At 46.5% G+C, this 21,425-nt stretch overlaps 1 protein-coding gene across 4 annotated transcripts in view; it reads right to left on the reverse strand.

Moving 5' to 3' along the window:
• Window positions 1–21,425, reverse strand: part of HMCN1 (hemicentin 1) — a 451,947-nt gene that overhangs the window by 326,693 nt on the left and 103,829 nt on the right. For all 4 annotated transcript variants that reach the window (XR_013624351.1, XM_078783554.1, XM_078783553.1 and 1 more), the window contains exon 22: window positions 11,698–11,825. Coding sequence is in view for 3 of the 4 variants with exons in the window: in XM_078783554.1 (XP_078639680.1) it covers window positions 11,698–11,825 (128 nt within the window). In the remaining variant the exon portion in view is untranslated. The remainder of the gene's footprint in view (window positions 1–11,697; window positions 11,826–21,425) is intronic.

Consider the following 21,425-nt stretch of genomic DNA (forward strand, 5'->3'; position numbering starts at 1 on the left):
CGAGGCGGAGAAATTTAATAATCAATTGGGCATACGGAGCGCGATATCGCGTCTTCGTCAAATTTAAATTGTGTTTTTGGTATTAAAATAAATACGCGCGCGGGAAACAACCTTCCGAAAGGCGGATGTCGGAGGTCGACGAGATGGAAGTACGCAGCGAGGCCTCCGTCAGCGTTGGGAGTGAGCCGGAAATAGGGGAAATAGATGCAGAGGTGAGCCTTGGAACCTCCCTCGTCCCGAGCACCAACTTATCCCCCTCCCCCACCGGGGAGTCGGGAGCAGTAGGAACGGCCCCGACAACCGACCAGATGTTGGGTCAATTGCTTCGAAAAATTGACGGGCTGGAAAATAAAATGAGTAAGGACTGGAGGGAAGGAATGAAGGAAATGAGTGATCGATTGAGTATTAAAATTAATGGGCTGGCAAATAAAATGGGGGCACAGGAGAAGCCAAAGGTGGCAAAAATTGAATCGGAACGGGGGGAAGCTAGATTGGGAACAGGAGAGAGTACGGCCCATGCAGATGTGCATGTTGCTCACGAGCAGGGAATTGCACCGGGAATGGCAAAATTGGGAATTGCACAGGGAATGGCAATTGAAGTAAATGGGGAGACTGCAGGTGCAGAGGTGGACGGGGAATGTCCACAGGTGGATGGGGAATGTGTACAGGTAGATGGGGAATGCCTGCAGGTAAACGTGGAGAGTCCACAGGTGAGCGGGGAAGGAAATTTGGAATGTGAGAGTTGTAATGGGGAATGTTTCCCACATTCTGGCCTGGTTGTTTATCGGGACCGTGTGGATGTCACAACACCCCAACCGGGGGATGAATTTGAAATTGTGCAGCACCAGGGCGGTGGTGCGGAGCAAGAGGGGGTAGAGTTTTTGGGGGTCCATGCGATAGAGCCGGACCGGGTATTTATTGGGGATATTGATCAAAGCCTGGCGGGGCCAGGAATGATTTGTAATGATGAGGATGATTTGATCCAGCGGCTGGAGACCTGTGACAGTCCCATGGAGGTAGAGCTTGTTCAGGCCCAAAGGAGCCTGGGTGAAGAGGTGAGTTGGTCCGAGGAGGTGGTTGGAATGACCGAGGGGACGCTCACTGTACACTGCTATTTGGAAACCGAGGCTCCAAAATTGGACAACCAGTTGGGGGAGTGTGTTGGCTCCGGGCTGGATTTGGATCTTGGAGGATCGGGAGATAGAGCTTCTGGAGATTTGGTCCCTGTAGGGAATTTGGATCAACTGCAGGGAGGGGCAGAACAACCGGTGGTAGAGGTTGTTCCCTGCAGCTGCGGTTTGGCGGTGGGAATGAAAATTTGTAAAATAAAATTTAAAATAAAATTACAATGGGAACTTGATTTGGAGCAGCCATGGTTGGGATTGGTCCCCGGGCTGCGGGATTTGGACATGGGGAGGTCATGGGTGATGGCCTCGGGCAAAAGTTGCCCCTTTCAAAATTTGGGTATGCCGGCCAGCTGGGGGGCTGTGATGGCGAGATTTGGACGTGGGGTCCAGCCTTGGGTGTCGAGGTACGACCTGGGTCCCACGGGGGGTCTGGTGGGGTGTGGCGTCCCTTGTCCGTCGGGGCGCCGTCCGAGCTGGTGGCTCGGGCCGGCAGGGTCACCGGACCCTGGTGGGGGTTAAGACCTCCAGGGAGGTCCGAGGTGGTTTCTCAAGCCTGGGATGGCAAATATTGAGGACCACTAGGGGGAGGTGTTGTGGGTCGCGCTTTGGTGGTGGCACTGTGGACGGCCAACTTGGGACTGATGTGGTGACCACCCGGGCATGCGGCCTGGCACTCTCCTCCAGGGACTCTGGGACAACCAGCATGTGGTGACCTGGCATGGTGGTTGGTCTATGGACGCGGGTCAAACCGAATGGACAGGGATGGAGATAGCCTGCCGGACAACCATTGGGGCATCTGTGGAACGTGATGGTGTGAGTGACCTTCCACAGATGCTCCGTTGTGATTTATGGACTCTCGGGTTGGGAAGAGAGCCATGGGGATGTGAATCGGGAGATGTGTAACGAGCCGAGCATATGGGCCATGCTCGGCTGGCATGTGTATGGCAAAGCATCCTTCTTTGGTGAGGTTAGTGAAATGTGACAAATGGTTGGCATGGGTAATCTGTGGGTTAGATGCAAATTTAAGGGTGGATTTTGAAATGCCATGGTGGACACTGTACAGTGACGCCATTATTGATCCAGGTGTGTAGACCAAAGTGTTGGTGGCTGTGATGAAATTAATAGGGTAGCAAGGCACAGCTTTCAACTGGTTGCGGGGGCAACTGTGCTGATATTTGGGACGCGGGATGATGGGGATGTAGTTGTGTAGCCTGAGGGTCAACGTGGTGCTGTGCGTGTCCGAGGAGTGTGGACCATGTCTTCTGGGTGGGTCTCCTGGTGGAGCATGGCTGTTGACTGGACCTTGGTGTGGTCAAGTGTGGGTGAGCACTGGGGGGCTGCAGTTCTGTAGTCGGACTGGGGGATGATGGGGAGGTGCAGGGGACGTGGCTGTAGGGATGCCACGCACTGCGACCGTGCCCCCCAGGGCCGAGGTTGTGTGTGCGGTAGTGTGTGTTTTGGCAGCAAGTGCTCACCACATTGGCCAGCTGGGGCTGCTGCAGCTGTGTTCCTCGCAGGGGGGCTGAAGGATGGATGGTGGGTCGCACCCTTATGGACACTCATGGGCCATGTTGGCGTTTTGACTGCTCACCTTGTCCCGGTGACCCTTGCACGGTAGAGGTGCAGAGCTGTCGTGGCCACAGGTAGTTGTGTAGTGATGATCACCGTTGGATGCGGATCCACATACCTGCCAGTGTAGTGGGGACAAAAGAGAAATTTGGAAGGATTTGGTAGGCCCAATGTGAAATTTTGGGAATTGTATGGGTGGATTGCACTTTGAACCTGACCAACCTGCAACTACCTGCACTTGAGGTGAGTGCTTTGAGGAGTACTGTCCCAGGCTTCAGGATTTGCTTTGGAAATTGGGGACATGTAAATTGGAGTTGGGAGGCGGGTGCGAGTGATGACATGGCCGGTGAGGGGATGGAATGGGAGCCACAGTGTCTTGTGGGTGGCGTATGTTTTTGTATTGTGGTTACGTGTTTTGATGTGGTCGTGAGAGTGGAACCTGGAGAGTGTGTGATGATTATTGGAGATAATGAGGGGTGATAATTGTGCTTTTGGAAATGTGCTTTTGGGAAGATGTGATGGTTTAAATGTGAACTGGGGGAATTTCACATGTAGCAGGCCATGGCAAGCCTTGTAACACCTTTTACACCATCTATGGAATTGTACTGAATTGTGCTGAGTTGTGTGGAGAATTGAATGGCAGTGGGGGAGGAAGTGTGTTTTGGGGTCTTGTGGGTGGGGAAGGTGTGTGTGTCCGCCGGTACAGAGCAAGCTCTGAGGAGCGATGCCTGCGGGCCCCCCTCTGCGGCAATTACCCCTGGCAGCCGGTGGTAACTGGAAATTGGAGCTCGTCGGTGGAGGGTCTGGTTGGGCGCCGCGGGGTGAGGAAGTCCCCCGGTGACCCGTGTTGCTGCGTGAAAGCAGGAGGCAAAGGAGCCTGGTGTGTGTGGAGACCCTCACCGGCGAGGTAACGGCGGAAAGGGGCTGTTGGGCTGTCACGGGGCCAAGAGGTAAAGGGGGGGGGGGGGCAATGAATTTGTAAGTCGGTTGACTTGTTTTTGGGACTGCGGGCACCACAGCCTGATGCGCCCCCACCATCTTTTGTGCGGTACCTCCCCGCTGCCTAGTTGAGGAATGCACACACACGTGAATGACATCAATGCCATGGTCCTGCAGGGGGTGTATTGGGAATAAGTGCTTTGTTGATTTTTGAAATGCCTTGATGACCTATGGAATGAGAATGAGTGGTTAAGGGGTCTGTGTTGCATGAATGTGGGCGAAATCCACCGAGCCGTGTCACTCACCTGTAACATCTGGACAGGGCCCGTGGAAATTTAGGGGGGATGCATTGGGGATGGCCCCGCAGGTAAGGTTGAGTCTTGTGGCATCCACCGGGGGACGCGGTCTGTAGACCGGGGTATGTACAAAGGTTAGAGTTTTGAGTTTTGGAAAGATGGTTAAGTTTTGTGGTTAAGTTAGTGTTGTGTGTTGTTGTTTCCTCCCTCCACAGGAACAACGAAGAAGATGTACATACTTGCATGATGGTTAAGGGGTTCAGCATGTTAAGGAAGTGTAGGTAGGTAGTCCGACTCACTTCCCACAGCCCTTCCTGATTTATTTCATAGGTTAATTAAGTGTGTGACAGTAAGTGTTAAGGCTGGAATGGTAGCCCTGCGGTGAACCTTGCAGGAGCTACGGTTCCAGGGGGGGGGCTGTGTTATGAATTTGGTAATGCAACATCTAGAGCTAGGTAGATCTGAATAGGTAGGTATTCGGCTGTCGTGACAGGGACTCTACATGTAATAAGTTCTTGATGTTTAGGCGTTTGTCGGGGTAAGATGTATGATTGTGGATCTACCTGGAGGTCCGAGTGTTAAATAGTGAGGGATTAAAGGTAACGCCCCTGTGAGTATCACCTAGTAATCAAACCTTTGTCCTTTATGGCACTGCAAACCACATAAACATTAGTTAGGTCCTTAGCGCAACATTAAATAATTCCCTTTCCCTGACAAGGACTTCGTATTAAATTGACAGGAAACCAGGTCAAAAACACCGCCACGATTGGCCGCCACCGTGTACACCTCCAAAGGCCTACAAACCTGGCCGGCACGTGTTATGCCAGGACGGCACCGCAGGGTCGCGTAACGGGGGAGATGTCAGGAGTCGCGGGAGGCTTTGATTGGCTGAGGAGTGCGCAATGTGACGTCATCGGCCACCAATATAGGCGACGGTCGGACGCCATTTCAGGAGTTGAGTTGAGTTGAGTTGAGTGGAGTTGAGTTGAGTTCGTGGCAGGCACTGCAGACGCAGGCAGGCACCAGAGAGTTGAGCGGTGGTGGAGAGTTGGAGAGGACACGCCATTCCAGTCGCAGTTCGAGTGCAGTTCGGGTTGTAGGGAGTCGCAGGAGACACACGAGAGCACACCCAGTTGGCACTGAGCAGTTCGTTGGCACTTGGCTGCCAGCACTCCCGCGTCGAGTCGAGTGGAGTTGAAAGGAGTCCTTCCTGTCCCTGGTCAAGTGGAGCCGCTGGCCTGCGTCGGACGCGTGGTGCTTGGAGCGAGGGGCCTCGTGGTGTGCGATCGGGCCGGAAGGAGCGGTGCTGGACACCAACAATACAAGACGACAAAGACAGATAAGCCCGATCTCCGCGTATATTTTGAACGACGGGACGTGTTATTTTCGTGATTAATCTCCCTCGTTTGTGTTTGCTGTCAGTCGTGTGGGGACGTCCCGATTTAGGTTTATTAGAGTTATTAGATTTACCGGCGGGCTTTTTCACTGGCTTTACTTTTCCTAATAAACCCTTATATTACTTTTTGTACATAATATCTGAACGCAGTTTTCCTGGGTGTTTGATTTTAATAGATAAGGTTGCGGAGCCTTCGCTGCGTCCCGCTATTCCGCGCGTTGGTGTTGAACTTGAGTCCGCCATTGAGTGTTCGCCTCGGGAGTTAAAGTCTCGCAAATCGGTCATCCGTAACTGTGGTGTTAATCACAGTTGCGTAACAATATGCATTAACCTTATTTCATTAAGATTTCCACTCATTTATTCACCGTGTGAAATACAAACAAGTTTCACAGCGCATCCCGATTGCCATTTGTTGAATGACGTCACGCACTTCTTGTTGAAGTTGAGTTGAACAGTCTAATTATCTACAAATAATCCGGAAGAATTCCCATGTTTTAAACATTTTAAGCATTCTACGTGATCCGGAATACCTTGACCTTGCTAGCTGATGCCAGTCAGCTTGACCCTATTCATTCTGGTTGGATCAACCAAGACTGGAAGTTTCGGTGGTTGCGTTGCCCCTTAAGTTGCCCCCCCCCCCCCCCCCGTTTCCCCCCAGGAAGCTCCTGCCCCTTAAGTCTCTGAAGCCGATCCCCACCAAAATTCTGACCCTGTGTGGCTGTAGTGGGAAGTGTAACTCAAAGCGTTGTTCCTGCAAAGCAGCAGAAGTTATGTGTGTGATCTACTGCCATAAGAAGGTTGTTGAGCCCATCTGTGTGAATAAATAAACAAATGCCAGTTCCCACTTCAGCTCTCTCATCTGGGCATCTGAGTCATATACCATTCATTTTTAGTCATAATTATAAGGAATATGGCTTATATGTAGGTATTATATGGCACTGTAATGTAGCTATTTTTTTTTTTAATATTCAGATTGTGTGTTCTAAAGAATGATTAAAATGTTCCAATTCATAAGTGAACAATGTGTATGCCTATGATATTGTGAGACAAATAAAATGAGAAGTTGTAAAATAAACAAGATTTGAAAAAACTACATGGCCTACACTAATTCCCACAGTCAGTTAAGTTGCAAAACATCAGTAATTGTATCACTAATCAAACTTTGATAGTTTGTTTCTCGATGTCTGTGAAACTGCGATTTTGGTCGTTCTTTGTGATTTCTGACCTTGACCTTGACCTTAGCATGTGACCTTGGCCTTCATTCATGAAAATGATGTCACAAATGGATTCCCCACACCCAAAAACCCATAAAACAAGGTATTACACATACTTCTATGGTGAGTGGTTCAAAATTTATATTTTCAATATGGCTACTGGCGGCCATAAAGGATTTTCACCCCGAGCGGCCATTCGCAGCCGGCTCCGAAGAAGCACCCGTGTGATTTTTAAAGTTAAATGGTCCAATAACTCAAATCAAGTTTCAAAATCTCTTGCGGATGAGTTGTATACGTGGTTATGAGCACGGCCTGGACTAAAAAACACTGCGTGATGAACCAAAGATTTCAAATTTTGATTCATCGGTCCATAAGACCTTCTTCCAGTCTTCAGTAGTCCACTGGCGGTGCTTCATGGCCCAGGCAAGCCTCTTCTTCATATTTTGCCATCTTATCAATGGCTTTCTTACTGCCACTCCACCTGTCAAACCTGCAGCTCGAAGTCTTCTCTTCACAGTTGAAACTGAGACTTGCTTACTTCGACCAGTGTTAAGCTGTGCTTGAAGCTGTTGTCCTGTGAGCCGCCTATCACGCAAGCTGTTGACTCTCAGAAACTTGTCTTCTGATTCTGTTGTGGCTTTGGGTCTGCCAGACCTCTTCCTGTTAGAGTTTCCTCCAGTTTCCAATAAACTACTTCCTGCAGTGCAATATAGTCCAAATAATGCTTCAGAGGGTGTAATAACAGTCTGTTCCAACACTGCTTTTATACAAACAGGGGGTTTGTGGTCAAGTAATCAGCAGAGGTTGGGACACCTGTAGGAATTGTTTGCATCAACTTTCAAAGCTTAATTTACTTACATTGCTGCAGAACAGCTGTAAGTTGTTAATCCATTACTCGTTTCCTGAAGAAGGCCTTTTTTTACAATATAACTGTGCAATTTACATTATTTTCCCGTTTTTGCGAACCTAAACTTTTTTTTAACCTCGAGCAGTTTACTGCTTACCTTTGTACCATTTCAGGTTATTCACTTGACATTAAACTGCGTACATTTCAATAAAAACTGGAAAAATTGAGGCGTTCTAAAACTTTTGACCGGTAGTGTATGTTATATTGTTCAAAAGTTTGTGTTGATTAATCCTCGTTTTACAGCATGTTTTTTTATGTTTAAACATTGATTTTGTTGAAAGTACCAACAAATCTATAGGTTTAATTTCATTGACCGTTTACATTTTATTCCCGTGGGTGGGTGGGAAGGGGATCCAGTGGATTGCTTTGCCCAGGGCCGACAATGCTCTTAAGACGGCCCTGCCGAAGGGACAACTGTTTCTGCAGCACTTCACAAATCTAGGCTTTATGGGAGAGTGGCGAGGTGGAAGCCCCTTCTGAGAACAATGCACATGACAGCACGCCTAGAGTTTACAAAAAGGCAGGTTAATGAAAGAGCCTAGCTCGGCTTCACGCTGTACAAACCAAAGCTTTCAGGACCATTGGTATCTCCCGCGATGAAGCTGATTCTGAGGGCCTTTCATTATCTCACGGCAGGCAGGTTGATGGTCTGTCTTATACCCACTCCTCTCTGGCCTAGCTTCGGCAGTTCTGTCTGTACTGTGTCCCCCAAATATTTCTGCAGGACGCACGTCGCACAATAACTGCCAGCAACCCTCTTCTTGTGAAACTGCCAAAATCAAGACTCTCTGCTCACCTTCACTCTTTTATTCCTCTTTTTCCCCACCTCTGGAACAAACTCCCACACTCTCTTCAATCCCACTCCTCTCTCCAAGTCTTCAAAACAGCTGTTCACCACAATCTCTTATCTTCCCCCATCCAAAACCTTGATCTTTTCTACCCCCGTTAATACACCCCAAATCCACCTCTTTCAATCTCCGACTTCATTCCTGAAATTCCTAGTAGTGTCAATTTGTTTTATACCATGTACTCCTTCCCTCCCCTGCCCCCTCTCCCCCCAGCCCACACCCTTCCACAGATCTCCTGATGTCCCTGTTCCCTACTGTTGTGCTTGTTGTGCTACATCTGGCGGAAACCAAGCACAGCTTATCACCCATATCTAACACCATCCTTACCGTGAAGCATGGTGGTAGCCGCATCATGCTATGGGGATGCTTTTCAGTGACAGGGACTGGGAGACTTGTAAGTATAAAAGGAACAATGAATGCAGCCAAATTCAGGCAAATCTTTGAGAAGAACCTGCTTCAGAGTGCAAAAGACCTTAGACCGTGGCGAAGCATTAAATTCCAACAGGACAATGACCCCAAGCATACAGCCATAGCAACACTGGAATGGCTTCAGAACAAGAACATGAAAACCCTTCAGTGGCCCAGCCAAACCCCAGACTTGAATCTTATTTAGAATCTATGAAAAGACTTCAAGAAAGAGCAAATCTTCAAGAAAGAATGGGACAAACTCCCAAAATGAAGATGTGCAAAGCTGACATACCCAAGAGACTCCAAGCTGTAATCACTGCCAAAGGCGCTTCTACGCAGTATTGACTTGGGGTTGAATAATTATGTAAATGAGATCTTTCTGTATTTCATTTTAAATTATTTAGTAAAAATTTCTAACAAAAAAAAAAATCCACTTTGCATTATGGGGTATTATGTGTCGATCAGTGACAAAAAAAATCCCAATTTAACACATTTTTAATTTGGGCTGTAACTCAACAAAATGTGAAAAAGTAAAGGGGTGTGAATACTTTCTGAAGGCACTCTATGTCGAGGGATGCACAATGCACATACTTTGACTTCATCATCACATCCAACAGTAAGATAGATGATGAGGTGGACAGATGCATAGCAAGTGCATCCAAGACTTGTGGGTGCCTGCGCTCTGCTGTTTCAAAGGACAGGCATTTGAACATCAACACGAAGTGACAGGTACACCCAAGTGTGTGTACTCTCAGTATTACTGAACGGTGCCGAATGCTGACACCTCTACGCAGACATCTCAAGAGGCTCAATACCTTTCACGACCGGGGTATCTGCACCATCCTCAGTATCATCAGCCAGCAGCAGTGGGAACATCATATCACTTCTAAGAAGACCAAGGATCTCTGGGGAGACCTGGAGAATATAACAACCAATGTGACCAAGCACCAACTGGAGGGGTTCGGTCATGTGGCTTGGATGTCGAACCATCACATTCCCAAGATGACCCTGTTTGGCTGGTTAACCAAATTCCACCACTTTGGGTAAATCAAAAGAGATAGAGAGCCGGGAGACTTCAGGACCTCAAGGCTGTGACGTTGTTGGAGAGAGAGTGGTATGGAGAAGTCCTCTCACAATACGAGTTGGCGCAAGCCTGAAAACACCATGAAGCCCTACCTGCAGCTGCTGGTTACCCTCACCTGAGGAGAGGGTATTGCATTTGAGTCCGTTTGTTTGTCTGTCTGTCTGTCTGTCAGTTTGTTTGTTTGTTTGCACAGAATAAATATGATTTTCTCTGCAACCGTTGGTCCGATTGACAGGAATTTTTCACCAAAGGTGAACCCCCCCCCCCCCCCCCCTTGGGGCCATGCCCTATTTCCTGGCTTGCTCAGTACAGACGGAGGAGCTTGTACATATCAATTATAATATATTACATTTGGGACAAGGACAACAGTTTAACTGTAAGTTAATTACAAAGACATAAGTAGACAATGACTAGTCAGCATAGTTGATGGGATTTAAACGTAGGATTAAAATGTTTAAGAGGGAAGTACTCAGATGGGGACATGAGATAGATTAATATTGTTATGTTTGTGGGGGTAGGCAAGAATACCTCAGGAAAGTCAGGAATGTGTAGGTTTTAGTATGGACCGTGTGACGCGAAGAACAATAAGCCATCTAGTGTACATAAGCAGAGTAAATGTTCAGGTTAAGAGTGTTTGCATGTCGCCATAAGGGGCGTGGCTCTTGTGTTATCTAGTTCTAGGGCGTAAGATTAATAAACCTCAGTGTGTGCTTTGCCCCCTGTGTTCTTCCCTCCGTCTTCATTACAATTAAAAGCCATGCCACAAACGCTCCATTCACAACCAACACCGTCAGGGCTAGCAACAGTAAAACCAGACATTTGCCGATCGACAAGTAAACCCCGACGTCATCCGAACATTCCCGAACAGAGACTAGACTCCGCCCCCCAACGACTCGTGACGGGGATACCACGCCCCGAGCTTTGTGATAGTCGGAGTGATGGATGATGGAGTAGCGCTCGGTGATTGGACAGAGTGTGACATCAGGGTCGAACATTCGAGAGCAAGAAGAAGCTATCTCACCATCTTGGTCTCCCTTTGTCCTGGCGTTCGTTGGAGGCGGTCACATTCTCTCTGGTGTGCTGGCTTTCAAGAGAATGGCTGCATTTGCCTTTTGCTCTTGTCCTGGTCTTGATCGCGGCGGTCACTTGGTTGTTTTGTGTGGCAGGACGATGGGCGCTCGTCTGTGTGTACCGAAGAGATCATCGGAGCTGTGTTAGCGAAGTAGGTCCCAGGTAAGCCTGCACCGATTACCTCATGGTCGGGGTGCGACGAAAAAGCGACTCCACACCATTTGTGCGTTTCCCGCATGGTGGTTTGAGGCGACAACCACCAAGCCCTGCGTTGCGACCAGAGCTAAATGGCTGCACGACCAGCATTATATTATTTTATTTTATCATTCCTTCGTCTGTATATGAGTCGGAGTGGAGGATCCTCAACCTAGGAATTTTAGTTTACCTCACCTTTCGTTGTCTTTTACATTACTGTAAATAAATTTATATTTGTTGAATTTTACTTGTGTGTCTTGTTTCTTTGTTTGTGGGACGAGGAATACAACCCCGTGTCAGCCGTCCGTCCCAGGTAAGGCTTCCGTCCCTGCTCCGCGCGCGCCAGAAGAAATCCCGCCAAGTTCGGGCATACGCCTCAGAGTTAAAGCTCGTTTCGAAGTTCGGTCACCCAGGGGTCTTAACCCCGGGGACATGACAATATGTTTCAATCTTTTCTATTATTATCCTTGAAGGAAAGATATGTATGGAGTTAATCCAAGTCCTTTGCAACATACATTTCCATTGGGTTTTATGGAGATTTGGAAAAGATTTACCTAAAAGCATGTTTTCTTTAAGTTTGTCTAAAATATATATATGTGTGATTTATGTATGTGTAAAGTGCATGTATGATGGATGGATGTACCAAGGACAGACAGATGAAATACTTGACTGAAGTTTCCTGCTATGTTTGTTGCAACACAAAGGTACGAGCCAGCATCCTCCACTCTGGTGTTCTGTATCATCATGGTACCAGAAGCCAGGATGACGTGTCTGAAACAAGAAACCCTCATTCACATCAAGCGTGATCCATCACATGCATGCCATCTCATTAACTGAATAACATCATATTTGAACTGGATGTGTGCGATCACAAAGCGATCGCCAAAGGTAAGCCCGCGATCCAATTATGGCTATATTTTTTGGACCACCATATGACATTGACCTTCAACATTTAGGGATAGAGTATAAATTAAGGAATGTCCCAATTTAAAATCCATACATAAAAATCAACGTCATGAACATCAGAGGAAGATTATTGAAGTGATGATTAAAAATGTGTTTGTATTTAGTTAATTAGGTCACAACCTGAAACTAGAACGGCACTCGGTAGAGCGCATACCTCCGCCAGGCTGAACAGTTTATGCTTTGTATCCCACTGATAGGCCAGATCTGGATTCAGACCTGAACTAAAATCTAATCGACTTGTTCTTGTCACCTAACCAACTCATCCACCATGTTTAGTCATAACTCGTCTATAACTTTTTTAAAAATATCATGTTATATATATCCTTTTCGCCCGATGTCTCAATGGTGAAGAATCACTTAAGAATTAAATAATTCTCATATCCCAATCTATATTCAGATCTTCACCAAAATCGAATCGTTTTGTCCTTTTTATAGACCCAACCTGTCCACCAAGTTTCATCCAAATCTGTCCATAACTTTTTGAGACATCGTGCTATGCATCAGTTTTAGCCTGATCACTCAATGGTGAAGAATCACTTGACAATTAAATAATTCTCGTATCCGAATCCATATTCAGATCTTCACCAAAATTGAATCAATGCTTCCTTGTTACACATCCAATCTCTCAACGACGTTTCGTCCAAATCCGTCCATAACTTTTTGAGATAGCATGCTATGTATCATTTTTGGCCCTATCTCCCAATGGTGAAGAATCACTTGTAAAATTCTACAAGCCGGATACGAATCCGGATCTTCACCAAAATCTAATAATTTCGTCCGTGTCACATACACTACTTCTCTGCCAAAGTTCGTCTGAATCCATCCTCAACTTTTTGAGATATCTTTTTCAGAGACAGACAGACAAACAAATGAAAAATCACTCATAAAGCGACACTTGGCAAAAGAGAACAAAGTGGAATGGCACTCAGTAGAGCATCCTTTTGTCCTAAAAAAAATAAAATAATGGTGGTTGAATTCAGTGACCTGATATGCAAATTGTCTTCAAATTTTAAGTTAATTGGATGAAAATTAACAATTTTAGAAATTCTGCCTTTTGGCCAATGTTGATCTCAAAAATAGTTGATGGTTGAATTCAGTTAGCTGATATGAAAATCCCATTCAAATTTCAGGTCAATCAGATGAAAATTAAGGATTTTAGAAATTCGAAGAAAGTGGTTGACCATTTGGCCTATGCTGATCTCAAAAATAGTTGGTGGTTCAATTCAGCTCGCCGATCTGAAAATCCGATTCATATTTCAAGTCAATAATAATGAATGAATGATCGTTTTAAGGCCATTTTTCCCCGCTGGAGTGGGGGTTGGCCTTGCAGGCCCCATGACCTCATGGGGCCCTGTTTGAAGCAATGTTTTTATGGCCGGATGACCTTCCTGACGCCAACCCTTAGTCGCCTCTTACGATGCTCAGGGATACGGTGTACCTATGCTAAATCTGGGTACACACCGGATCATTCATCCCAGCAAGCTGGTACTCAATTTGCCGACCTCGGAAGGATGACAGGCTGAGTCAACCACCCTGGCGTTAATTCAGCGATCGACCAGGATTCAAACTCAGGATCCTCGGATCCCAAGCTAGCACCCTAACCGCTAAGCCAACACCAGGCTTCATATTTCAAGTCAATCGGATGAAAATTGAGGATTTTAGGAACTTGAAAAAAAAGTGGTTGACCTTAGGCCTATGTTGAACTTGTGACCTATGTTGATCTCAAAAATAGTTGGTGGTTGAATTCAATTCGGTGATATGACAATCCTTTTCAAATTTCAGCTCAATCGGATGAAAATTGAGGATTTTAGAAATCTCAAAAAAGTGGTTGACCTTTGGCCTTATGTTGACGTTATGACCTATGTTGATCTCAAAAATAGTGGGTGGTTGAATTCAGTTAACTGATATGAAAATCGTATTCAAATTTCAAGTCAATCGGATGAAAATTGAGGATTTTAGACTTTTGAAAGAAGTGGTTGACCTTTGGCCTGTTGACCTTGTGACCTATGTTGAGCTCAAAAATAGTTGTTGGTTGAATTAAGTTAACTGATATGTATATCCCATTCAAATTTCAAGTCAATCTGATGAAAATTGAGGATTTTAGAAATTTTTTATGGTTGTTGACCTTTGGCCTATGTTGAACTTTTGGCCTATGCTGATCTCAAAAATAGTTGGTTGTTGAATTCAGTTCGCCGATATGTAAATCCTTTTCATATTTTAAGTGAATCGGACGAAAATTTAGAATTTTAGAAATTCGAAAAAAGTGGTTGACATTTGGCTTATGTTGACCTTTTAGCCTACGCTGATCTCAAAAATAGTTGCTGGTTGAATTCAGTTAGCTGATATGTAAATTATATTCAAATATCAAGTCAATCGGATGAAATTTGAGGATTTTAACAATTTGAAAAAAAGTGGTTGACCTTTGGCCTATGTTGACCTTTTGACCTCAAAAATATATATGATTTTGTCGGAACACGAATTCTACCATTTGCTGAAGTTTCGTGAAGATCGATTTAAAATTGTGACCTGTAGGCAAGTATAAGTGAACGGACAGACAAACACACAAACACACACACAAACCGGAGTGATCAACGTACTTATCAAAAAAATGTTTATGCCAAGTAACATCCAGGGGTGAAAACATAACCTCCATCCACCGGCAGAGGTAAATATTAGGTCAAGGATACAAATCAACTTCTGTATGAGATGCACCAACTCCAGTATAGGCCCACTATTATGATGCAAGGGCATAATGGATGGATGGCCAAGTGGTCTTCGAGATTCCGCATTGGCAAAATTGAGTGATGACAAAAAATGCATATTTTTTTCAAGTGCATATCAAAAAATGTGAGATACAGCTTGGACATTGGCAGAAAACAAAAGGGAGAAGAAAACCAAACAAACCAAAAACCCGAAATTGTGGTTTCGGACTTCTAGGAGTCTAAGAAACTGATGTACCATTAAAAATTGTGGGCACTAAATGTATAAACAAACCCTACAACAGCCATAAGCCTCCCCCTATTCTATAGAGGGAGGCTGAAATATGGTTTGATGGCCTAGACCCTAGAGGTACGCACACTCACCTCTCAGCTGTCTAACCTGGGTTTGAATCTCATCCCAACTTTAAACTGTCATCCCATTGTTTCACAGGAAGGGTGATCCATCAATGTTTGTGCCACCCTTGCTCGGATGGATGTTAAACTGGCAAGTTCATGGACACCATCTGTCAACATTGGTAGGTGGACGTTAAAGATCCCATGACGTCTTTCTCATAGAGAAAGCGAGCTATTTCCTAACCTAACACTAATCCTAACAACACCCTCGCCAAAAAATCCAAAATTTCTGTCCTAACCTCTTGTTGCCCCTGTCCTAAGGGAACGAAGTGCAAAAGGGTCAACCTTCAAGGGGGTCGCTATGCCCCTTAGCTGGGCATGTGGAGTAGTAGCATTACAGTAGTAGTACAGTAGTATTGAGATATGGATTATCGATGATCTGTGCTATCCCAGTGTGTACCCTGGATTAGAATAGGTACACCGTATCCCTGCGTGTCGTAAGAGACGACTAAGAGGGTTGGCGTCAGGAAGGGCATCCGGCCATACAAACATTGCCTCAAAACGAGAACCATGACAATTACAATTACAACTACATATGGGCAGGGTACAGCCCGAAGTGGAGATCGGTTTCTGAGGGTTGGGACATGGAATGTAGGGACAATGACAGGGAGATCAGGAGAAGTGGTGGAAGTATTGGTCAGAAGAAGAGTGGACATATGTTGTGTGCAAGAGACGAGATGGAAGGGAAGTGGTGTGAGAATGGTGAAGGGTAGGCAGGGACAGAAATACAAGTTTGTGTGGCAAGGGTGCCCAGAGGGCGTGAATGGTGTTGGTGTCCTGTTTTCTGAGGAGTTTGTAGACAGTGTGGTGAGCGTGACTAGAGTGAGTGAGAGGTTGATGATGGTGAAAATGATGATTGGAAAGCTCTTGGTGAACGTCATCTCGGGATATGCTCCGCAGGTTGGTCGAAGCGATGAAGAGAAGGGCAAGTTCTGGTGTGCGATAGAGAAGCTGATGGAAAACGTGAAAGATGAGGAAGTTGTTGTGGTATGTGGGAAGGAGTATGGATGGTTTTGACGGAGTTCAAGGGGGTTACGGATATGGTGTGAGAAATGGAGAAGGTGAAAGGATTTTGGAGTTTACTGATGGAGCTGATTTGTTGATTTGTAATACTCCGTTCCAGAAAGAGGATAATAAGCTTGTTACATACACGTCAGGTGGGTCGACGACAACCGTTGACTATTTGATGGTGCATAGGCGAGATAGGGGGCACCTCCGGGACACAAAGGTGATCCCGGGGGAGGAGGCTGTTTCACAGCACCACTTGGTTGTCTGCGACATAAGGGTGAAAGGTGCGAGGAGAGCTCGGCGGGTGAAGTACCAACCGAGAATGAATGTGGAGGTTGAAAGAGATGACAGTAAGGGAGGCATTAAAAGAGAGGCTGAGTAGGGTCGAGGATGATGTGGTTGAGCTTGAAAGTGGTTGGATGTCAAAGAAAGCTAGTCTGTTGGGAGCCGTTGGTGAGGTATGTGGATGGACAAAAGGACCACCGAGGCACTCGGAAACATGGTGGTGGGATGATGAAGTTGGAAAGAGGATTGACGAGAAGAGGAAGAAGTTCAAGGAGTGGCAGAAGGCGAAGGGTACGGGAGCAGAAACAGCAGAGCATGAAAGTTATAAGGCAGCCAGGAAGGCTGCAAAGAAAGAGGTAGCAAAGGCGCAGGAGGCATGTAGGAAAATGTTCGGAGAACGCTTGGATTTGGAAGAGGGTCAGAAAGCAGTATTCAGGATTGCAAAGCAGATAGCGAAAGAGAGGTGTGATGTGATGGGGGTGAGTTGCTTGAAGGATGAAGTGGGACAAATCGTTGTCGACACAGATGGAATTAAAGGAAGATGGAAAAGATATATGGAAATGCTGTTGAATACAGAGAATGAATGGGATGGCAACATAGAGAGTAACCCAGTTTTAGGACTGGCAGAGAAGATAACTGAGATGGAAGTTGAGGAAGTGATAAAAGCAATGAAGGATAGAAAAGCGGGAGGGCCAACGGGAGTTGTGGGAGATATGTTGAAGGCAGCAGGAAGTTGGGGTGTGAAGAGAATGACAGAGATCTGTAATCTGGTGGTGAAAGAAGGCCGCATTCCAGTGGCTTGGGAACTGAGTACCCTCATCCCTCTATACAAGGGGAAAGGTGACCCTCTGGAGTGTGGCTCGTAAAGCGATAAAGCGTAAAGCGATAAAGTTATTGGAGCATGGAATGAAGGTATTGGAAAGGGTGTTGGAGAGGAGGATAAGGAAGAAAGTGAAGATCGACGAAATGCAGTTTGGATTCATGCCAGGAAGAGGAACGACAGACGCGCTTTTCATTGTGAGGCAGTTGCAGGAGAAGTACATGGAGAAGAGGAAGAAGTTGTTTCTTGGGTTTGTTGATCTGGAGAAAGCATTCGATAGGGTTCCACGCAAAGTATTGACATGGGCATTGAGGAATTAGGAGTGGAGGAATGGTTGATCAGAGTAGTGATGGCAATGTACAAAAGAGCACGCACAGCTGTAAGGACGAAGGACGGGAACAGTGGTGAGTTTGAGGTGAAGGTGGGAGTGCATCAGGGGTCGGTACTAAGTCCACTACTATTTGTAGCTGTGATGGAGGTGCTGGCTCAGAACGTAAAGGAGGGTTTACCGTGGGAGTTGTTGTATGCAGATGATCTGGTGGTGTTTGCGGAAAGTATGGATGGACTGAAGGAGAAGATGAACAAGTGGAAGGAATGTATGGAGACAAAAGGTCTGAAGGTGAATATCGAAAAGACGAAGGTGATGGCAAGTGGTAAAGCATGTGGTGAGGTGGAAAGAACTGGGAAGTGGCCCTGTGCTGTGTGTAGGAAGGGTGTCGGAGTGAACTCCATTCAATGTACAATGTGCGCTGAGTGGGTTCATCAAAAATGGTGTGGTCTGAGAGGGTCATTAACCAGTGTGGCAGCTACATTCAAATGTAAGGTGTGCACAGAGGGAGCTGCAGATGGAGGAAATGTTGAGTTGGATCTTGGAGACGGCGTGAAGCTGGAAGGTGTGAAAATATTTTGCTATCTCGGAGACATGCTGAATGGAGAAGGTGGATCAGACTCGGCAACGGTTGCGAGAGTGAGATGTGCATGGAAGAAGTTTCGGGAACTGAGTGGCATGCTGATGATGAGGGGAGTGTCGTTGAAGCTGAAGGGAAAGGTGTATGCTGCATGTGTGAGAAGTGTTATGATTTATGGGAGCGAGACATGGGTAATGAACGTAGAGCAGCAACGAAGGTTGGAAAGGGTGGAAATGCGAATGGTTCGACGGATGTGCGGAGTATCGTTGAGAGAGAGGAAGACAAATCATGAATTGCGAAAGATTATGGGAATAGAGCCTGTGATTGATGCTGTGAAGAGGAACAGGTTGAGATGGTTTGGTCATGTGTTGAGGAAGGATGAAAGTGACTGGTTGAGAAGAGTGATGGAAATGAATGTAGAAGGAAGTAGAGGACGGGGAAGACCGAGAAAGACTTGGCTAAAGATGGTGGAAGAAGAAATGCGGGCAAGGGGGTTAACAAGGAGAGATGCAGAAAATATGGCAAAATGGAGAAGATTGTCATGGGGACCGCAAGGCTAACCCCCGCTCTAGTAGGGAAAATGGCCTTTAAAATGCATGTTGTTGTTGTTGTTGTTGATGATCTGTGCTACATTCGATTCAATATTATGTCATTTTAACAACAAAATGCTCCAATCTCAGGGTTTACAGAACAACAGAGAAATGTTACATCTTCACCTCCTGACGACCACTGTTTCACCTCCTGACGACCACTGCCCACTCTCCTCGATAATTATTCTTTAAATGACAACATTCCAGGAATGTCGGGAAAGCAATTGTGTGTGACATTTCCCCAAATGACCCCAAACTGCTATTATTGGTCTGTGTGCCACATGCAGGTGTTACTGGCACTGTCCCCTGATCGAGTACAAGGTTGAGGCTCACGTCATATCCATGGTAATGGGGCCAAGTTTATCCAGACCCAATAGCAAAAAGAATATGTGAGAAGGAATTTAAGGGAAGGAATGTTTTAAGTTTACAAGGAGTGGTGAACATTGTAGTAAAGAAAAAGCTCATGAAATAGAGGAAGTTTCAGTGAGCGAGAGCACTACAGGACAGTGATAGGCAAATTGTAGCAATGGCGGTGGACGAAAAGGGATGTCAAAGGATGCTGAAAGGTAGAGATATTGAAGTAGAAACCTCCATTTACATAATAAGTAGGGAAAAAAACTAAGGTGTGAAATGTGGCAATTGTGTCCCAACATCTGCACCAAAACACATTGCACAACAAAAAGAGAATGCTCAATGGTGTGAAGGCCCGTGGGAGCCTTGAAATGTGAACTTATGGAAATGTCATGCAAAAGGAAATCATTATCGGATTTATTTGTACACATTAAAAAGATCTGAAGGTTTGCCAAAAATTCTATATGCAGACTTTTCCTTTGGGAGGTTTGGTAACAATCTGGACAATAAATCGATGCAGGTTGTTGTTATTCAACGAGTCAAATTAAAACAGTAAAAGTTTATAATTTCAAAAAGGTTGGACTTACTTGTTTGTAAATGTCAGCTTCACTGACTCGCAAGTCCAGCTTTTTGCAATTATAAACTTTTACAATCTGGGAAATGTTTCCGTGGTAGGCCTGAGTCTTCTAATCCAATCTGAATATGGTTAAATGCAGGTTGTAGTGTAGTAAGGTTTTTGCTTGTTCTGCAAAGCACAATTTATTGAAACTTGTATTGGACTCAATAATACCACAATGGTACAATATTACAATCCTACAATAACAATAGGGCACAATAACACAATAGTACAATCACACTCCCTCTACCTGTCATAAAATGTCCTTCCCTTATGCTTGTCATCAAAGTTTCCACTCACAAAGTTCCCCAGACCCTGCTCTACCTTGTCACCAACAAAGCCAATAAATGGTCCAAATAACATTCCTGCTGTTGTCCTCCAATGCTGTACTCCTGAAGTTGCTCCTATTTTCTCCAAACTTTTCAGCCTCTCCTACTGCATGAGTATTTAACTACCTCCTGGAAGTATGCCTTCATCTGCCTGAAGAAGAGTGACTCATCTGATCCCTCCAACTACCATAAGATCTCCTTGACCTCCAATACCTCCTTGGGTGTTATGCTTCATCTTCGAACCGCTTCAGACAAATTAAGCCCAGGTTTCTTAATACAGTAGTGTATCGTTTCAGTAGTATCGTTTTCGTAAAAGTAAAAATAATAATATAGTAAATATAACCATAATACTTCAATCCCAATGTCATGAATGGAAGGTTAATTGATTGAAGCGGTGTATGGTTCATGATCAATTAATCTAAGCGGTGTTCGGCACTAATATTAATAACCGAGGAAGTAAGGAATTCTCCTCGGTTTTTTTTATAGTAATATAATTTTCGAAATAATGATAACGTTGTGGTGCTGGGCACACACGTTAAACAAAGGTAGGCCACAACGCTTTGGGTTAAGTCGAGCTCTTTATTGGTTGTTCACTCGTCAGCACTGCCGTGTTCCGGGCTGCGAGCCCGCGTGTATATCTGGAGGCCACGCCTCACCTGGGGCGTCGCCGACACCCACTGGTGCGCGGAATTACGTCACCGCGCCAGCGAGCCATCGTGTCCGCCACACGCGCCCCCCCAGAATTCCCGCGCACTTGAAGGGTCAGTTTACGGGGCAACCGGATGACCCGGCCGAAGCGCCCTATGGCGGCTGGCGGCGGCTGGGATGCCGGGATGCCATCTGGGATGCCGCTGGCGGCATCTGGGATGGGTGCAGGGCAGGGGGGTGGCGTGATGGCGGGGTTGGGCGACGCCGGGGGTCCGCCCGCCGGGGGGCGGCCCCGACGCGGGGGCAGAGCCACTTGCGGGGGGTGGTCCAAGTCGAGGTGGGCCGGCTTGAAGCGGTCCACGGAGACGCGGTCAGGAGTACCGCCGATGTCCAGGGTGAAATGCTTCGCCCCGGTCTCCAGCACGCGGAAGGGCCCGTCATACGGGGGCCGCAGCGGTGTCCGGTGGGCGTCATGGCGGATGAATACGTACTCCGCCGTGCGAAGCTCCGGGGCGACGTGCGTTGGCGGGCAGCCGTGGTGCGCCGTCGGCACCGGGGCGAACCTCCAGGTGGTCTCCTGCAGGGCGGAGCGCTGCTGCGCCGCGGACCATGGTGCCGTGGAGTTTGGGAGGAACTCGCCCGGCACCCGCAGCGGTTGTCCGAAGACCAACTCCGCCGCGGATGCGCGTAGGTCGTCCTTGGGCGCCGTCCTGAGGCCCAGCAGGACCCAGGGGAGC

This window comes from Myxine glutinosa, chromosome 8 (genome assembly GCF_964187855.1).
Source record: "Myxine glutinosa chromosome 8, kmMyxGlut1.1, whole genome shotgun sequence".
NCBI classification, from domain to species: Eukaryota; Metazoa; Chordata; class Myxini; order Myxiniformes; family Myxinidae; genus Myxine; species Myxine glutinosa.